We start from the raw sequence: 18,807 nt of genomic DNA, 5'->3' as shown, positions 1-18,807 counted from the left end.
AGGCTCAGTGAGGGCTGTGAAACGCAGCTCAGATGCTGGTATTTGCTCTGTCTTTCAGAGCCCAAGCTCAGCTGCTGGATTCACTCAAAAGCCTGCCCAGGAACAGGCCTGCCCTGAGCATGCGCGCCTGGTCAGAGGATGGAGCCTGTTCCTCTGTGCCCATGCATGTCTCCTCCAGGATGGAAGCTCTGAGAAGGGGTCTCTCTGCTTGTTCGTTCATTCAGTTTTTTTTGTTTTGTTTTTTTTAATGGATTTAGCTCCAGCCAGGTACTGTGGAGACAACTGGATCTCAAGTCAGAAAACTTGGGCAAATAACTTCACTTAAAAAAAAAAAAAAAAAGAGAGCCCTAACCGGTTTTGCTCAGTGGATAGAGCATCGGCCTGCGGACTGAAGGGTCCCAGGTTCGATTCCAGTCAAGGGCATGTACCTTGGTTGTGGGCACATCCCCAGTAGGGCATGTGCAGGAGGCAGCTGATCGATGTTTCTCTCTCCTCGATGTTTCTAACTCTCTATCCCTCTCCCTTCCTCTCTATAAAAATCAATAAAATATATTTTTAAAAAAAGACTTTATTATTATTTTTAAAATATATTTTTATTTATTTCAGAGAAAAAGGGAAAGGGAAGAGATAGAAACATCAGTGATGAGAGAGAATCATTGATTGGCTGCCTCTTGAACGCTCCCCACTGGGGATTGAGCCAGCAACCCAGGCATATGCCCTTGACCGGAATTGAACCCGGGACCCTTCAGTCCACAGGCCAACGCTCTATCCACTGAGCCAAACCAGCTAGGGCTGACTTCACTTTTTAAAGCGTCAGTTTCCATATTTGCAAAAGGGAAGTGATGACATCGGCTTTGAATGATCTTTGAATGAGAATCAGAATGGACTCAACACCCAAAGGTTAACATGCCTGTTGCTGCCCTGAGCAGTGTCATTCCTTGTAACTTCCCTGGGCAACTGGAAGAGGCAGTGGAGACTCCAGGAAGGCAGCAGTTTCCCAGGGAAGCAAGGAAGGGGCTCCAGGCCTCTTGGTTCCATGTCTTCCTTTTGTTCACTCTCTGGCTTTGTCGGAGAGCAGATGGACGTGGTGTTTTCTGGCCAAGCCGTGGTGGGAAGAAGGGAATCCGGCGTGGGAAATGGGGCTGTAAGCACAATTCCATTGGGAACCCTTCCTGCTGAGCAGACAACCTTCCTTGCCCCGAAGGAGTTTTGCACCTGAGGAGTCTCCCTCCTTCCCAGCTTCTCTACTTCTGGGCAGTATCCTCAGAGTCCCCGCCCTGTCCTGGAGCTTGGTTTCAGTAGCAGAGAGATGAGTAGGAGAGTTTCCTGAAAGTGGGGCAGAATGAATTATAGCTACACACCACCCGCTCAGCTCCAGCTCAGCTCCAGCTCTTTGAAAGTAAATCTGGGTCACAGTAGCTGGCAGGATGGAAAATGACCACGTGGGCAGAATTCTGTGCAGGCAGCTAAAAAGACAGCCAAGCTGTCCTTTCTCTGAGGCTCAGGGTCCCTGAGGGACCCCATCTGGTGAGGGAAGGTGGTTAGGCCTTGTGAAGTGCCATCTCTGCAGGTGTCCCATCTTGTTTTCCTAGTGGCTTCCCAGGCGATGCAGAGACAGGTTTGGAATGGCAGTCTGACTCACGCCTTTCTGTTTGGAGCAGCCGAGGACTGAGGTTAGGAATGCGGAGGAAGGATGGGTTAATTTGGGAACTGCGCAAGGCTGTCATTTCTGTCCCTTGGGATTTGAGATTAGATGCCACCAGGGGAGCTGACAGTGCAACAGGATCTAGGGGTGCACTTGTCCTTTTTAAATATATATATATATATATATATATATATATATATATATATATATATATATATATATTATTGATTTCAGAGAGGAAGGGAGAGGGAGAGAGAGAGAGAGAAACATCAATGATGAGAGAGAATCATTGATCAGCTGCCTCCTGCACGCCCCTACTGGGGACCGAGCCCGCAACCCGGGTACGTGCCCTTGACTGGAATCGAACCTGGAACCCTTCAGTCCGCAGGCTGAGGCTCTATCTACTGAGCCAAACCAGCTAGGGCTGCACTTGTCCTTTATGTCAGCAGTCCTTCCCCTGGGGAAAGGCCTGCGAACACACCTGAGTGTGAGTATTAATAACACATCATCACCAAAGTGCTGTCCTGAGCCTGGCCAGTTGTTGGGGCGAGGACCTGTTGTGATTTGGCCTTGGTCTGCCTGTTGCCACCTGTCAGGTAGAAGCCGGCCAGCTTCCGGGCTCTGCCATGGCTCTCCTGCAGGGAGCAGAACTGGTGCTCCTAGCTGGAATCACTCCCCATCCCCCACCACCCCTGACTTAGGATGCTGCTGCAGAGAAGGTCTGGGAGCCCCTGCAACTTGAAGAGTGATTATGGGCTGGTTTCTGTCCTCAGCTGGGCTTCACCCCTGCCTGAGAAGGTACCAGGCTTTTGACTTGAGGTCAAGGGGAGGATTCTGCCTAGAGCCTTGGGAGGGGGTGGGGGTGTCTCTGGCCATGCCCTTCCCTCTTCATTCCCTCCTTTATGCACTTCCTTGTTTGCTCACTATCCCATTCATTCATTCAAGGGAATGGCTTTGGGAGTCACTGGAGGTCCCAGTTCCATCACTTGCCAGTTGAGTGATCCTGGGAAGTTACTAACCTCGTTGAGCCTCTCTTTTTCATGGTTAAAATGGGGGACCAAAAGTGCCACAGCAGAGTCTTGCAGGGTGGATTAAAAGAGATGGTGAGAGTAAGGTGCTTGGACCAGTGCCTGCTGTACAGTCAGCCTTTGGTTCGTATTAGCTGTTCTCATTAATGTCATTCATTCACGCATACACTTGTTCTCTAATAGTTGAATGTGCTGCCTCATCCCTTTGCTTATTTATCGATCATGTACTTGCTCATTTAACAGATAGTCCTACAGTGCCCTAGCTGGTTTGGCTCAGTGGATAGAGCGTCAGCCTGTGGACTGAAGGGTCCCGGGTTCGATTCCCGCTCAGGGCACATGCCTGGGTTGCGGGCTTGATCCCCAGTAGGGGGCATGCAGGAGGCAGCGGATCAATGACTGTCTTTCATCATTGATGTTTCTATCTCTCTCTCCCTTTCCCTTCCTCTCTGAAATCAATAAAAATATATATTTTTAAAAAACACAAAAAACAAATAGTCCTAGGACTGCTTTGTGCTAGGCTCAGACTGGGCTTTAAAGCCCCACTTCCACCTGTGAAGGCAGCTAGAGTGCCATTTGAGCTATGTGCTTCCCCCAACTCTGACCCCACTCCTAGCTTAGAGCAATGATAGCACTTGATTGGAACTTGGAAAAGAAATGGGAATTTGCCAGGACAACCTGAAGAGAGAGAGGGCATGTCCCTGTTGGCTTATCTCTATTCTTGCTCTCCTTTCTTTGGCCTCAGTAGAAAGGGAGGAAGGGAAATGAAGAGAGAACAGCTGGTGGGAGTTAAGAATTAAAGCATCCAGAGGGTGGCTAGGGGAGCTGAACTCTGGACTCAGTCCAGGAGCTCCTGAGAGCTGATGCCAGCTGGGATCGACTCCTAAGTCCTAGCTGGGAAAGCTACTGTGTATTGAGCCTCAGATGTGTGCCAGGCATTTTACTTATATCACTTAATCCTCACAAACCCCGGGAGGCAGTGCTCTTCTCCTGTTTTTTGGAAAAGTTAAGGAACTTGCCTGAGGTCATACAGTAAGCAGAGTGGAGCTGGGAGAGAGACAGCATTGCAGACTGTGCAGGCGCCCCCTGGAGCACAGCTGTGCAATATGCCCTTTGCAAGTTGTTCATTGCTGTGGCTCAGGTTAGCCTAATTCCAAATCCTCTGCATTCTTCAGAACATTTCAAACTTATACTGAAGGCGTGAGAGTAGTAGCATGAACCCCTTCATCTGGATTCAAGAATGATCAGTTCATGGCCGATTTTATTTCATTCACACACCCCACTTAGGCCTCCCCAATTACACAGATGGAAGTTCCAGTGGTCACATACTTTCACCTCCTAAACTTTTAAACTACTATACCACCTTTCCCCAGTAATAAATCTATTGATTCATCTGCTCAGTAGTCATATCTGAAGAGTGGAACCAATCACACGCTCCCATTTCCCTGAGGCATGGTGAGGAATTCCACTCCCAAACACCAGGGCCCCAGGGGTCGTGTGCCCTTTCAGTGTTCTGGCCCTGCCAGCTCTCCCAGGACGCCCAGAGCTAGGCTAGAGTGTGAGCAGGGTTAGAGTGAGGCTAGATCCTGGATTTGAATCGGGACCCTGCCAGAGAGATTGAGGCAAGTACCCTGGAAATGGGTTTTGAGGATTCAGTCTCAAGAGAAGTTGAGAGGCAATAGGATTGAAGTCTTCACAATCATAGGGGGAAGAATCCTGTTCTTATGAGAGGGGCCTGTGCCCCAGGCCTGTGCTGGACTGTCACATGACTCTGATCTTAACTCTCTGGCCTCTCTGGGATTTGTGCTGTTTGCAGGCTGCCTGTCACCACCCCTGTAGAGGTTTTTAAGCTGAGGTAGTATTGGATGGGGAGATGTAGTTTCAAGTGGAGGGGAGCTTCATAGGTAAGGAACCATACCTGCTAATTTGGGGAGCCTCCCTGCTGGGGCTGACCAGCAGCCCCTGAACGACGGGTGAACAGATTACTCAGACACACTTGACTGTGGAAGAGAGGGCTAAGGGGCCCCTGGCTTTAGTAGCTAGAGCAGCAGCCTCTATTGCCTGCCTCATTAGGCCTTTATTGGAATTTTTATCTTTAGATACAATCAGTAGGGTGAGTAATCTTGGGACGACACATGTTTACATTGTCCTCTAGGCAAGGGCATCCAGGGATTCAGCATAAGGATTCCAGTAAACACCCAGGTGTTTGTCTGCATATGCACAGGCTTGTTTGGAAAAATGAAGGAATAATTAGGGGCGCCACCTTCGACACTCCCCTAAGTTGGAATTCCGATAAACAGGGCAGGCGGCTTTCCACACGCTTTCCTTTTATCAGAATGTCCTCCTTACAAACTTTCCAACCAAGTCTCGTGAGCTCCCCAACACCCCCCAGTTCCCCAAAGAGTACCAGGCTGCCTGCAGCCCTGTTTGATGGGAACCTCAGAGGCTCCACATTGGATGAGTCCCTTTCCTGCCCCAAAGCAGGAAGGGAGACTGGGTGGGATTGAGTGAGCAGGATTCACATTGTCCTGACTCTTTCCAGAAAGTACACAGAATGGTTATTTTCACTAAGAGGCTGGGAGACAGCACAGGGGCCAATACCTTTTCGTTCTTCCTTTTTTGCGGTTTTAAAAATATATTTATTTTTAATTTATTTTAATTAACTTATTTATTTTTATTGATTTTAGAGAGGAAGGGAGAGAGAGATAGAAACATCAGTGCTGAGAGAGAATCATGGATTGGCTGCCTCCTGCACGCCCCCCATTGGGGATCGAACCCACAACCCCGGCATGTGCCCTTGACTGGAATCAAACCGGGGACCCTTCAGTCTGCAGGCTGAGGCTCTATCCACTGAGCCAAACCAGCTAGGGCCAAAATTTATTTTTTTTCTAGGGCCAATACGTTTTCTAACTACTGTTGATATGTTCCAAGTGCCAGGCGTTAGCTGAGCATCTACATGGTTTATTTGACCTAATCCTCAAAACAACTCTAGGACGCAGATGTGCTACAGTAGAGGAAGCAAAAACCCAGAGAGTGCGGTAACTTGCTCGAGGTCTCCCAGCCAGAACGGGGCCAAGCGGGAATGGCACTAGCTCTGCTTGGACATCCCACTGCCTCCCCCATTACAAGGAACAGTAGTTTAGTAATAGCTAACATCTGCGCAGCACTTCAAGGTTCACAGAGTGCCTTAACACCCATTATCTCCACTGGGCCTCAGAAGCCCGGGGCTGGTGAGGCCTGCCACGCCCTTTGGGACAGCTGCCTATCAGGGTCCAGCTCTGCTCATCTCCCCCAGTAAGGATTGGAGATTCTTCCGGCATTGGCCCTGACCGGCTAGCCAGGGGAGAAGGCCTAGGGAGAGGCTAGGTGGAGAGACTTGGCTAGTTGCTATGGTAACCCAGATGGCTGAGTAACCATTTTGAGGGTTGCTATGGTGACAGGGTGCGGAGCTGCTGGGTGGCAGGGATCTTGTCTCTCTGGGTGGCTGGCACCATCCAGGCCTCTTAAATGAGCGATGCTGCACTTTCTGAACAGAAGAGGGCAGTATAGTATGATAGTGGACAAGGCTTCCTTCCCAAGAGCAGATCTGGGAACTGGAGGCAAAGCTTAGCGTTTCCAATAGCTGGGCAGAAAAGGAGCTTTGGCTGCCCCCGCCACACTCCTGGCCAAAGCTGGTGTCTGCAAGGCTGGTGGGGCGAGGTCTGGAGACAGGTCTCCTGAGATTAGGGCTAGAGGATTTTCTTCCAAGAGCTGGCCAAAGGATAGGGCTTGGGGCAGCCCCTTCAGTGTCTGGCTCCAGCTACTGTTGGGGAATGTAAAAGGCACATGAGACAGACAGCTTATGCCTGCAAGGAGGAACAGAGAGAACACATACACACATACCCTCCTAGCAAAGAATTTATTTGTAAGGCTTCAATTAACACATGTAAAATAACAGCATGAACCAAGCCGAAGAAGTGCTGGGAGTAAATCTAGAGGTTGGAGGAGGCGCATTGGCAGGAGAAATAATTTTGAACTTCCCTCTTTTGTCTTTGCACATCCCTCAGCTCTCAGAGGCCACTGACTTGTATTCTCAATGGCCTTGAATTGCAGATCTAGCTCACACCCCCCACCCCCATGTCTTCAGTGTGGCATTCATGCCTTCAGCAAATATTTATTGAACATCTACTAGGTTCAAAACATTGTGTTAGGCCCTGTGATGAAGAAAGATGAAAATGGATGTCTCTACTTCACATTACTTGTGAACCGCAGCCAGCCCAGGAGGTTAAGGAGGCAGCGATGCAGACACCCACAATACAGTGCAGATACCCATGTGTGTGGTTGCTCCAGGAATGGGGGGAAGATGTGGTTGGGATTTTTGAAAAGAACTTCTACCTGGGTTGATTAAAAATAACTTCAGTTTGTGTAGGGTGAGCTTTGAGGATGGGTGGGCTTTCAGTAGGTGGAGTTGGGGGATGGAGGACATTCCAGGCCAAGGCTGAGAGTTTGATTATAGAGATGTTGCACATAAGGGTATCATGGGAGATAAGTTTATAAAGGAAGGTAGATGTCAAAATATGGAGGACTTTGAATGCCAGAGATAAGCATACTTTCTTCTTAAATACCCTAGTTTTCTAGCTAGCCAGAAGCCACATGAAGCTGAGTATTTTAGAATCATCTGGTTCACACATTCATGCATTTTATAAAAAATTTAAACACATATTTAATGAGCATCTTATATGTGCCAAGTCATTTACTAGATGCTAAGGATCCTGTGGTGAACAAGATAGACATCCTCAGCCTTCAGGGAGCTAATGATTTAGTAAGGATGAAAGACACTGAATGGTGACTTCAAGGGTGATGGATATTACCAAAGGAGTGTGGAGGGGGCAGGAGGACCTACTAATCTGGGGGTAAGGGTGGAATTAAGGCAGGCTCCCCAGGGGGAGTTTCAACGGAGGGGGTGAGATGGAGTGAGGCAGGCCAAAAGAGGAGAGCAATGAAAGGTTACAGTCTGGGAGACTAGTCGGTGGGAAGGCCTAGAAGTAAGAGAGCGTTGGAGGAGCTGAAAGAAATTGAAAGCGGCTGGGCCTTAGGGAGAGGGGCACTTAAGAGACTTAAACTGGCGAGGATATCATGGAAAAATAGGGCTTTATTTACTTGTATTACCCTTTCCCCCCACTAGATGCCCTTCTGAGTACATCCTGTCTTCTGCTACCCCCCCCATTGCAGCCTCCTTAGAAATGCAAGTGCAGTCTCACCATCAGGAGCAAGGGAAAATCATAGACCAAAAGGAGAAAACCTCAGAGCTGTCCCAATTGTGTGGTCAGGCTATAAATTTAGACTGTTGCTTAGACAAAACCTAAAACCTCCCTTTCACATGCTTCCTTCTTCCCATTCCCCTAGAAGCTGCTTTGTTCCTGAAACCTTGTAAAATTTTCTCTGTATAAAACAGGAACATCAGCCAAACATGTGGACTTCCCCCTTTCCATTCATTAGAATTCATTACTTCAAAATCTCCTGGGAGCATTGAAATGCAAATCTTGTCAAGAAAGCTACTTGAGTCTCAGAAGCCCCCTACCCACAACCCAAACCAGAACTTTCTTCCTTGATTACAACCTCTTGCCTTTTCACCACCAAACCTCTCAGGCTTTCAACAAAGCCTGATTCCCAGAACAGACTGGCTTTCCCTTCTGGCCCTAGTCTTTCCTCACCCTTGGGGAGTGTCAGTCACAATTTTGGAGGGATCTGCTCATAAAGTGGCACATCAGAGGGGGTTGGGGACTTTTCTATTTACTGTAATAAAATTGAGCAGCAGATGTCTGTTTGGGGGTGAGGGTGGAGGTGTGTATTTGTGTCTGGGCCTTCTTAGCCCTACACAAATAATATGGGAAATGCAGGTGACTCAGCACTGATACAGTCGAGATTCCCTAGAGTTAGCATTTCTATATTGTCTGCTGTTTACGAAAAATGTGCTTATGCCATCCATCACCAACTCCTTCGTCATGCATTTTCTACTAAAAGCCTTTTATTTATTTGAAAAAGAATAAACCTCAAGCTTTATTCACTTCTGTTTCTTAAACTGAGCTCATTAGCAGTGGACTAGCATTTTTTTTTAAGCACAAAGAATTAATAAACTGGAAGGAAATGAGCATTTGTCCAAGACCCACCCCCCCATACCCCCTTGTAGGCCCTTCCCTGTATGATCTAGGCGGAGAACTCGGGCAGGCCAGCAAAACTTGATGGAAAAGATATGATTAATGACTTGCTCACCCGATTTCTGATCATGGTGTGATGTGGAAACAACCAGTGTGCGCCTATTAAGTGAAAAGCATTATTTCTTCTTCCTGTCATTAATGTGCTGAGCATTGACCAAATCCTTGGCACTACTCATAGGGCACAAAGATGCAGGCCTTGCCCCCTGGGGCAAGAGAAGCTGCTCTTTAAAAATCTTGAGAATGGGAACTGTAATAGGAGCCCAAGTCCCAATTTCGGCTGCTCAGTGTCGCATGAATTCTTTTTTTTTAAACTTGCTAATAATGCGCTGTTCTTGTAAGATGAGCAAGCCTAACTTTTTATCCACAACCACCTCTCCACCTCCTGAAAAAGCAAGTTAACAGACTTGATGAAGCTGGGGAGGAGGATGGCTGGCTGGGGGCAGCTGTGGGCAAAAAGGTCCCCTGCCTTTACCCCTGTTCCTCATTCACAGCTCCGGGGCCCAGCGCCGCCTAGGAATGTGGGGTTTGAAGGACACACGGCGTTGGCTTTCCTTTTTCTTCCCTGACTAGCGAAGGCCCCAGAATCCTTTTCTTTGTTCCTTAACATCCCGGCTTGGCCTCAGGTTCCCACACTTCTCCCTCTCGGCCTAATTCTGTTGCAGGGCAGTCTCAGGGTCGCAGTCCTGTTGGGTCTCTCCTCCTGAGTCACCCCCAGGTGCAGACAGCGGGCTCCCTCGGTGGTCCTTCTCAGGCTCTGGCCGCGCATCCTCGGCCTGCTTTACTTGGTGGAGCTTGGCCCGCCCAGGCATTGCGAGTTCCGTTTCTTCCGTTTCTGGAAACCCCTTTGTTCCTGGGATTCTTTGTGGCCTCAGTGCCGCCCGGGCCCCACTCTGCAGCCGTCGGGGCCCTGCCCGCCCGCCCTCGTCCTGCCCGCGCCGGCCGGGACCTGAGGCATCTCGGGCTCTGCTCTCCCACTTCCCTTCCGTTTCTCCAGGTCCCTGCCCGCAGCGACCCCGGCCCGCTCGTGGGCTCCAGCCGGGGGCTCCCTCCTTTGTCCCCGCGCCGGGGGGAGGTCAGACGGGGCCGCCCGCCCTCCCTCCCTCTCTCCCCCGTGGAGTCGGCCCCGGCTCTCCCCGCCGCGGCGGCCCGCCCAGCCTTTCATCTCGACGCGCGTGGGGCCTCCCGCCCAGCCCGCCGCGGCCGCACGCCCCCGCCCCCGCGGCTCGGCCCGGGTCCGGCCGCGCGCTGGTCCGCAGACCCCGGGGAAGCCGTGCGGGCAGCCGGGCGGCCCGGCGCCGAGGACACGCCGGCGGCGGAGGCGGCGGGGCGAGGGGCGGGGAGCGGGCCGGGCCGGCGCTCCGACTGGAGGAGCCGCCGCCGCCGCCGCCACGCCGGGCGGGCGGAGGGAGGAGCGCGGCGAGGGGTGGGGAGGCGGAAACGCGAGCCGGGATCGCGGGTGCGAGCGGGCTGAGGAGCGAGCGCGACCGACGGACGGACGGCCGGGCCGGGCGAGGCGGGCGCAGAGCGAGAGCGAGGGGCCGCCGCCCGCAGCCGCACAAAGGGCCGAGGCTGGGGCCGCCGCCGCCGCGGCGCGCGGGCCTGGAACCGGCGTCGGCCGGGGCCCGGGAGAGCGCGGCGCCGGGCGGCCATGGCTGGCTACGTGCCGGGCCAGCAGCCGGCCAACCGCAGCCAGGAGAAGGAGTTCGTGCAGGCGTACGAGGATGTGCTGGAGCGCTACAAAGGTGCGGCGGCCGCCGGGGCCGGGCCGGGCCGGGGCTCGGATGGGGCCGGGCTGGTCGGGGGGCCCCCAGTCCGCGGCCGGCGCGAGGTGGCCCCCCGAACCGCTGCAGGTGGGCGGCCGGGCGGGTCGCGCCCACCCGGGTCGCGCTGCGGTGTCTCGGGCCGGCTTATTTACAGAAGCGGGGTAACCCCCCGGACCCCCTGCTCCGGACCAGGGCGCCTCCCCGGCGCTCGCTCGTTACACCGTGACTGTTATCTGGCCCAGCTGGGAGGCGGCGATACGGGGAGCCGGCTGGGGAGCCCGCCCGCCCGCCGTGGGGAGTTGCCGAGCAGGGGCGCGGGGGCCGGGAAGCCGCCGTTCTGCGCCGGGTGCGGGGCTTCCTCGTGAGGCTCGGACCTCTGCGTGCCCGCCGAGGGTCCCGCGCCCCTTTTGTCCTCCCAGACTCCCAGCAGGCGCGTGGCAGCCGGGCTTGGGCACCCCCTGGGCTTCTTCGGGGCCGGCGTCCGTGAGTGTGCACTTTCGGTGGCTGGCCTCCTCCCACCCGCACCCCCCGGGGGCTTGGGGCCTGACCGTTGCCGGGGGCTGTGGCTTCCTTTTCTCAAAAATAAAGATTTATCTTGGAGCTCGGATTTCAGCCCCTGGAGGCTCTCTGGCTGAGCCGAGCGCCGCAAGTTAATGGCCCGTCCGAGCCTGGGGTGGAGACAGAGAAAGTTGTGACCGGCCGGTGGGTCTGGGGCCCGCGCGGCTCTCGCTGCTGTGGCTGCCCCACAAGGGGAAGCCGGGGGTGCGTGGCCGGGGTGGATCCTGAACAGCCAGTTCTGGGGTTTTGCCTGGTGCGGCGGCTGCGCTTTCCACAGACATGGAGATTTTCCCAGAAACTCCGGAGGCAGCACTTTCTCCTCGTGGATGCAGCTGGGGCCCTTGGGACTGGGCCCTCAGTTTCTTTACATCTGAAGGCGAGGACAATTCAGCCCTTCTGACCGAGTCCAGCATACTTGTTTATGGCACCCACCCAGTCAAGGGAAACTCATGCAGAAGCTGTAAAAGGCTCCCTTTCGCCCGCTGTGGCATTGGAGCTCTGCTTGAGAATGGAGAGAGAGAGAGAGAGAGAGAGAGAGAGAGAGAGAGAGAGAGAGAGAGAGAGAGAGAGAGAGAGAGAGAGAGATGCAATGCTAAACTGGACTAGCTCAAGAGTTCTACTTGTTCCCTTCTGCATTAGCTCCTGTAAGCTGTCCAGGTTTTCCGGCCTGCAGCAAGTTTTCTGTCAACCCCCTGTGGTCCTTCTTTTAAGAAATGTGGTTCGTTTCGGAGCACAAAGAGGTTAGATTGTGCCGCTGAACTTCATTGAAAAAATGAAAAATGCTGCTAAGTGAATGGTTCCATTAAGTGTCCTTTGCAGGCTTTTGAGCAACACTGCTTGCTCTTCAGAGGGAGGATTCCCTGGGCCTGTCTCGAGCTGTGACAGCTTTAAAAGTCAGAATTAAAACAAAAACAGGTGAAGAAATCTCAGTACCTCACTGGATCAGATTGCTGGTGGCCTCCAGCGGAAAGGAAGTTGGATTTCTAGCCAATGGAACGGGAAGAAGGGGGAAAGGAGGGCTTGTTGGGGGAGAGGCCTCTTGTGTTCAGTCCTTCAGCTCTCTCACTCAGTTTGGCTTTCCTGTGAGGGACTTTGATCAGGTGTATAGGAACTTGATCCTTCCCAGACACAGATCTCTTTCTGGAGGGGAGGAATGAGTGAAAAATGGTTGGCCAGAGTAGATCAACTTGAGCTGGATGAGGTGGTTGTGCAGCCTGCTCTATAATAGGTGTAGAAGAATTTCTCTCCCATCCCCACTGCACCATTCTCACTGGGAAATCAGGATGGATTAGCATCCGGGCCTTTGTTACTTTGCTGTGTGGAATTCCTGCATTTTCCAGACTTAGAAATCCCCTTACTGCCTTAATCGGAGAACTGTTTGCCTAAGCTGGAATCAATAGAATGACCGGGGGAGGTAGTTTGTTGAGGATCAACTACCAGGCATTTATTTTGGAGAAACTTGTGAAAGTATTGATGATGATGGGATTCTAGACTCTCATTGGTTGGCCACCAAATTACTTGGATCTCTATGTTGCTGTTAATATGTAGTACCTTATTCTACAAATGAAACATGTTTTTGTATTCAGAAGAAGAGCTAAAGTTTTCAGCTGCATAAACTGCCCCCAGAAGGGGCAAAGGTGAGAAGGGAAGTGATGTATTTGCAGTGTGTAAGGGTGTAGAGCAGTATATTATAGTTATATTAGGAATGGTTGTCAAGCATGGACTTTCCAGAATTGTGCCTGGCAACAATTTCCCTGTATATTGGTAGTGAGCATGGTTTTGGCAGGATTAGATGATTCAGTATGGACGTAAACACTCTCTCATTTCCTAAGTATGCCAAAGGCTCTGTTAGAGCCTGGACTGACCAGCAAACAGGAGGAGGTATTAGATAGTAACTCTGGATCCTAACGGTTCAGAGTAGACAGCAGCCAACAGAGCCAGAGTATGTGCTTTATTCTTCCAATCCCCCAATAATTATTAAATACCTATTAGAGATCACAGAGTGTTAAGCCCTGGAGATGCCAGAATTATGAATGAGATCTGTTTTCTTCCCTTGGTTATTCACACCTTAGCAAAGGAAAAATAGCTTGTAAAGATTCTTTTATGGCTTTATTCAGTGGGCAGTGGGGGAATCAATCATTGAAAGTTTTAAAAAATATATATATTTTATTGATTTTTTACAGAGAGGAAGGGAGAGGGATAGAGAGTTAGAAACATCAATGAGAGAGAAACATCGATCAGCTGCCTCCTGCACTGGGGATGTGCCCGTGACCAAGGTACATGCCCTTGACTGGAATCGAACCCGGGACCCTTCAGTCCTCAGGCTGACGCTCTATCTACTGAGCCAAACCGGTCAGGGCTGAAAGTTTTTTTTAAAAAGCGACAATTAGTACGCCAATTTTATTGATTCATATTAGAGGACATACCTGTCCAGTGATTGGAATACTTTCATCACTGTCTGGGGCACCCTTCCCCTTGTACCAAAGTGCTTATGAAACTAGTAATCAGATGGTTGCTTGGTAAACATGGAAACAGAAGAGAGGCACACTGTTTGGAGGACTGTTTCATCCAGACGATACGGATCAGTCAGCACGTTTCCCTCTCTGTAGACTGAGATCCTTATGAACCCCTAGGAAAATAAGAAGGAACGAACAGTCAGAGAGGTGGGAGAACCAGGACCTGACTCTTCTCCCAGGATAAAGAAACTCTACTGAAGAAGCAGGCCACATGGACATAGTTTTAGGTTTGTTTAAAGAGAAGGCTTGAAAACAAACACTGTCTGGGTTTATAGGGGTTGGTTAAGCAGAAAGGGTAAGATGTAAACTGGCAGAATTAGACTGTTTTCACAAAGCCCTAAAGACTAAAGAGTCTTTCCATGCCAGGCTGGACTAAGAATAAAAGAGAACATTCACATTTCAGCACTGGTAACATGGACTACCTGGTACTTAAAAACTTAAAGAGTTCTCACCAGGTGTCATGGGTTATGTGAAGCTAATTAGGACTGCTTTTTGTTCATCATATCACAGAAAAGAAATTACAGAGTTTACTGTATAGAGAATTAGGAGTGAAGGGTCTGTATATTATTATTTTTTTTTGGGGGGGTCTGTATATTATTAATGTACAAAACCAGCAAGACAGCAGAATTGAGACTAGGCTTTGAATTTCTTTAGTCTTGTGCTCCAGTCCTAGTTCTGCCATTTAACTTGTGCTGTGAGTGATCTTGGGAAAGCTGCTTAACTTCTAATCTTGGGGTTTCTCATCTGTTAAAATTGGGATAATAATACTAACTCATTGGGATTCATGAGAATCCAAGTGAGCTATTGGCATATATTAAACCATAATGTTTAGAAAAACCTTCATATGTAATACTTTGTGTTTTTCAAAGCAGTTTCATATTCATTAACTTATTTTCTTTATGATATCCTGTAAAGAAGGTATTATGCACATGGGTAAATTTAGGCATAGAGACTTAAATTATTTGTCCAAGAGCCAGGATCCAAACTTGTAGTTGAATGTTTTACATTGTATCACAGAAGGAGGTTTTAAAATCAGAGCAGTGACTTGAGTTAAGTGAGATAATTGTGAAAATGGGGCGCTGGCCAGGTGCTTCAGTTGGTTAGAGTGTCATACCAATACACTAAGGTTTTGGGTTTGATCCCCAGTTAGGGCACATACAGGAATCAACCAATGAATGCATAAATAAGCGGAATAAGAAATCAGTATTTCTCTCTCTTCCTCTCTCAAGTAAATAAAGAAAAATTTTGAAAATGCTTTAATTGTTATTATCATCATTATTAGTTTTTAGTCTCTGAACTGTAAGTCACAACCTTATGTGGCCTACATTTCCAAATCTGTGAACTGTGGAGAATTTCTTTTTCCCTTATGGGAGAGGTTTTACGGTATATAAACCGCTTTGAAATTCTTATACAACGGCAGTGTAGTGCAAAGTGATAAAGTTTTGGTAACACACTCGTAGGAAAATATAGGCTGAGGATTTGGTATTGTTTACCTAAGTGATACCCTGATGCAACCTCTTGATTAAATGTTGACTCAGTTTTTAAGTTCCTTTTTAGAATACAACCCTTGAATTGGAATGGATAGCTTCTAGACAGGACAGTGGAGTAATTACTACTTCTGGACAAGGACACTGTTAATTCAGAAAGTGAATCAAGTCCGTCTGCTGGGAAATCAGAAGCTTTGGCCACCTTCATGCTGTTGAAATCATAATATGTGTGCATGTGCTAACAGTGCTTATGGGAGCTACTGCTTTCTCTTGGGCTTGCTTGGCAATTGACATAATGCAAGCCAGGGAAATGAATCAGCTGAAGCCTTATTGTCCTGGTATTTTTCAGTGCCAATTTCAGTTTTTAGAGCCCATGTAGAAAGAATACTTCAGAGTACACATCTGGGAACAGAAACATCCCAGGATCAAAAGTCACAAGTAAGCAATTATGGGTTGCACATGAGTTTGTTGTATTTTTTCAATGGTCTTGAAAATACCCAGCTTTCCTCCTTTTACTAAATAAGGTTGGCCCTTTCAGCTTCTGGTAATTATATGTTGAGCCATGTGTGACTAGCTTGGGTGGTGTGCTAAAGCGCCTGTTTTTGTTCTTCATGGTTTTGATGGGAATTTAAGCCTGTGTTGCCTTGCTTGTACCAGGGGCATTTACTAATTTCCTGGCCTGGAGGAGCCCTTTCAGGCCTGTTGGCTTGGCTTGCAGTATCTAAGAATGTTGGTCCAACTTTTTTTGTTACTTCTAATAAAATATTATTTTTCCTTCCAGAACTTCCCAGTTCCTGGAATAAATTACAACGAATCTCTGATTCTTTGTCCCCACTTTCAGGCCCTTTCATAATTTGACTTGCTTTGCATTCCTAACTATGTCAACTGTTAATGCCCAACCACAGCTCTTTGCTGTCTTTGGGCAGGTGTCACAGAGTAATACTTCCCCCAGGTCCTTAGACCTGCCTCTGTGCTTTTATGTTCTCTCTCCCTGGAATGCCCTCTTCCTTTCTTTCTAATTACTCAAATCTTTTTGTGTGTGTGTATTAAAGCGAAGCATAAAATCTGCGTCTTCTATGTACCTTTCTCCCATTACTCTTATCAGACATTAATCTTTCTTCTTTCTGATCTCTTATAATGTCTACCTCTCAATTAGCCTTGAACTATATACTGTTTTGTATTATTCTTGCCTCATCTCTTTTAGAAGTGTTTCCCTAATGAGGTTTTATGTGATTATCATGTAGGGACTTTTTGTACTTCTTTTGTATGTGGTTGATTGACAGGGAATTTCTCTCAGGAGAGGGGGCAATCAAATCAGCACTTTCAAGTTATATTTTAAAATAATTTCATAATATGAAAGTGTGCTTAATGTATAAAATTGTAAAAAAAATGCAGGAAAGTGTATAGAGTTTTAGATAATATTCCTTCTTTAGTTGTGTGTGTGTGTGTGTGTGTGTGTGTGTGTGTGTGTGTGTAGGGAGGTGTGTAGGGAGGAGGATGGAGAGGTAGGCAGACAAACATTCATACTCTGCCTGGAGAGAAGGGAGTTTCAGGGACACCTCCTTTTTGGCCAGCCTCGGATCTGACATGCTGTGCTTGCTTTCTTTTGCATGACCATGTGTAGTCAGTCCTCAGGGATGTGCTTGTTATCAGGGATGATTTGCATCGCCTACTATAAGTTTATTGGTCAGTCTGCATCTTTCTTTTGGGCAAGGGCTTTGCCAGCTGTATTGATGGAGTCCCTCCTACCATAGCAAATTTCTACCATGATTTTTATTCAGAAAGGTAAATGTTGATGAAAAGAATGCGCTCGCTTGAAGTGTCTTTTGGAGTTTTCAACCTGCAGGAGCATGTTGGATTGAGACGTATAGGAAGGGATTTTTTTTTTTTTCTGTGCTTTTTAGTCAATCAACAGCAATGAGATAAGCTCACTTTGTACACTGCATTCTATTAGTACTTATATGCAGATATTGTCTTGGGGAAAGTGGTAGTGGGGAATTGGGTGGGCCACTTAGAAACATTGAGAGAATGATATTAAGATTAGGGGTAGAAGGAGAAAAAGTCCTGAATGTCAGTATGAGGACCCTCATGTTTATACAATGGGGAGGATTAATGTCCTGGCTGTGTAAATGATGGGTGAGAGTGATCTACTCCCTAAAAGTTGTAATCACTGTTGTAATTGAGTCGTGAGGTTAGATTAAGAGGTGGCTGGTGAAGAGGAGAGGGGTATATCTGAGAGACATTTTGGGCAGGTATAGGGACTTAAATCTAGTTAATAACATTGCTAATTCTTTTCTAGAAGATTTTGCCTTAAAAAAAATAACTATCCCCCATGGCTTTTTCAAAACAAAGTCTTCTTATATTAAAACCTTCTTTTGAAGATTTTACTTTATTTTGAACTTGAACCTTTGACTCAAGGTTGTGTTTCTGAGTCTTCTCATTTAAATGAGAAATGTGGAGTGCCCCAGAACACCTATTCTATCCAGTCTGGACAATCTTCATTGTATGGTTTTAGGAATATCTGCTAAGAATTGCATAAGAAATCCTCTTACATTTGCTCTAAAATCTTCAGTTATATCTAGAACTGCTAATCTCCCAGGGTATCAGGGAGCTTGTTTGGAGGATTTATTTATTTGTGCAATTAATAAATATTTATTAAATGTCTCTTGTGAAGCAGGCAATAGGCAAAGAGAGCTGAGGAAACAAAGGCAATGTTCTTCATCTCTATGAACTTACAGTTTAATGGGGGAAACATTAGTAAACAGTTATCACCCAAGGTAGCGAGTGCTGTTATCTAGGTAAATGCTGGTGCTTTGGTAGTGAAGAGAAGTATCCACTATAGCCAGGGTGGGAAGGGGGAGGGGAGGCATCCAAGAGGAAATGACTGAGCTGTCATCTAAAGAATTTGGGACTCTGGGCAAAAAGTTCACATAAAGGGCATTTTGGGCAGCAAGAACAGATGTACGAGGATGAGAGAGAAGTAACAGAAGAGAGGGAATATGGGGTATTAGTAAGGTTGGGGTGTCCTATGTAAGGGAAGGAGAAAAATGAGGTAGGAAAAGTGGGGAGGGCTAAAATGTTGACTGACTTAGTATGTCCTACTGTATAGAGTTTGGACTTTATCTTATAGGCTTTTAGGAGCCATTGAAGGATCTTGGGTAAGAAAGGCTGTCATTAGATTTTCATTTTAGGAATATTTCTCCTCTGGCAGCAGTATGAAAGAGGATTTGAGAGAGTCAAGACTAGTGACGGATGAGTTAGGAGGCTGTGACAGTAATTTAGGTAGGGAGTGATTAGGGGTTAAACTAAGATTGTGAAGTATTACTAGAGTGACGTGGGCAAATCAAGAAATGCTAAGGTGTAAATCCACCTGTTTTGATGCCTAATAGAATGTGTTCTATTGAGGGGAGAGGGAAGAACCTTGGATGACTTGGAGGTTTCTGGCTTAGGTTTCTGTGTGGGTGGGTGGTGTCCTTAACTAAAATAAGGAGTATAAGAGAAGGAAGGTTATTTGCGGTGACATGCTAACACAGTGCTGGTGCAGGGAAAGATACTTAGTTCATTTTTCATTGCATTGGGGTTGAGGTTTCTGTGGGGTGCTCAGCAGAGGTGTTCA

The 18,807-nt window shown here is 48.2% G+C and overlaps 1 protein-coding gene across 1 annotated transcript in view; it reads left to right on the top strand.

The window, feature by feature from the left end:
- The first annotated feature begins 10,291 nt into the window (after positions 1–10,291).
- The window catches only part of MACF1 (microtubule actin crosslinking factor 1), a 331,345-nt gene continuing 322,829 nt past the window's right edge, over positions 10,292–18,807 (top strand). The window contains exon 1 of the mRNA XM_079776973.1: positions 10,292–10,609. Coding sequence (XP_079633099.1) covers positions 10,516–10,609 — 94 coding nt within the window. The 5' untranslated portion in view covers positions 10,292–10,515. The remainder of the gene's footprint in view (positions 10,610–18,807) is intronic.

Source organism: Cnephaeus nilssonii (assembly GCF_951640355.1).
Source record: "Cnephaeus nilssonii genome assembly, chromosome: 7".
Taxonomy (NCBI): domain Eukaryota; kingdom Metazoa; phylum Chordata; class Mammalia; order Chiroptera; family Vespertilionidae; genus Cnephaeus; species Cnephaeus nilssonii.
The sequence above is the reverse complement of the archived record's forward strand: the minus strand, read 5'-3'. Positions and strand labels throughout refer to the sequence as shown.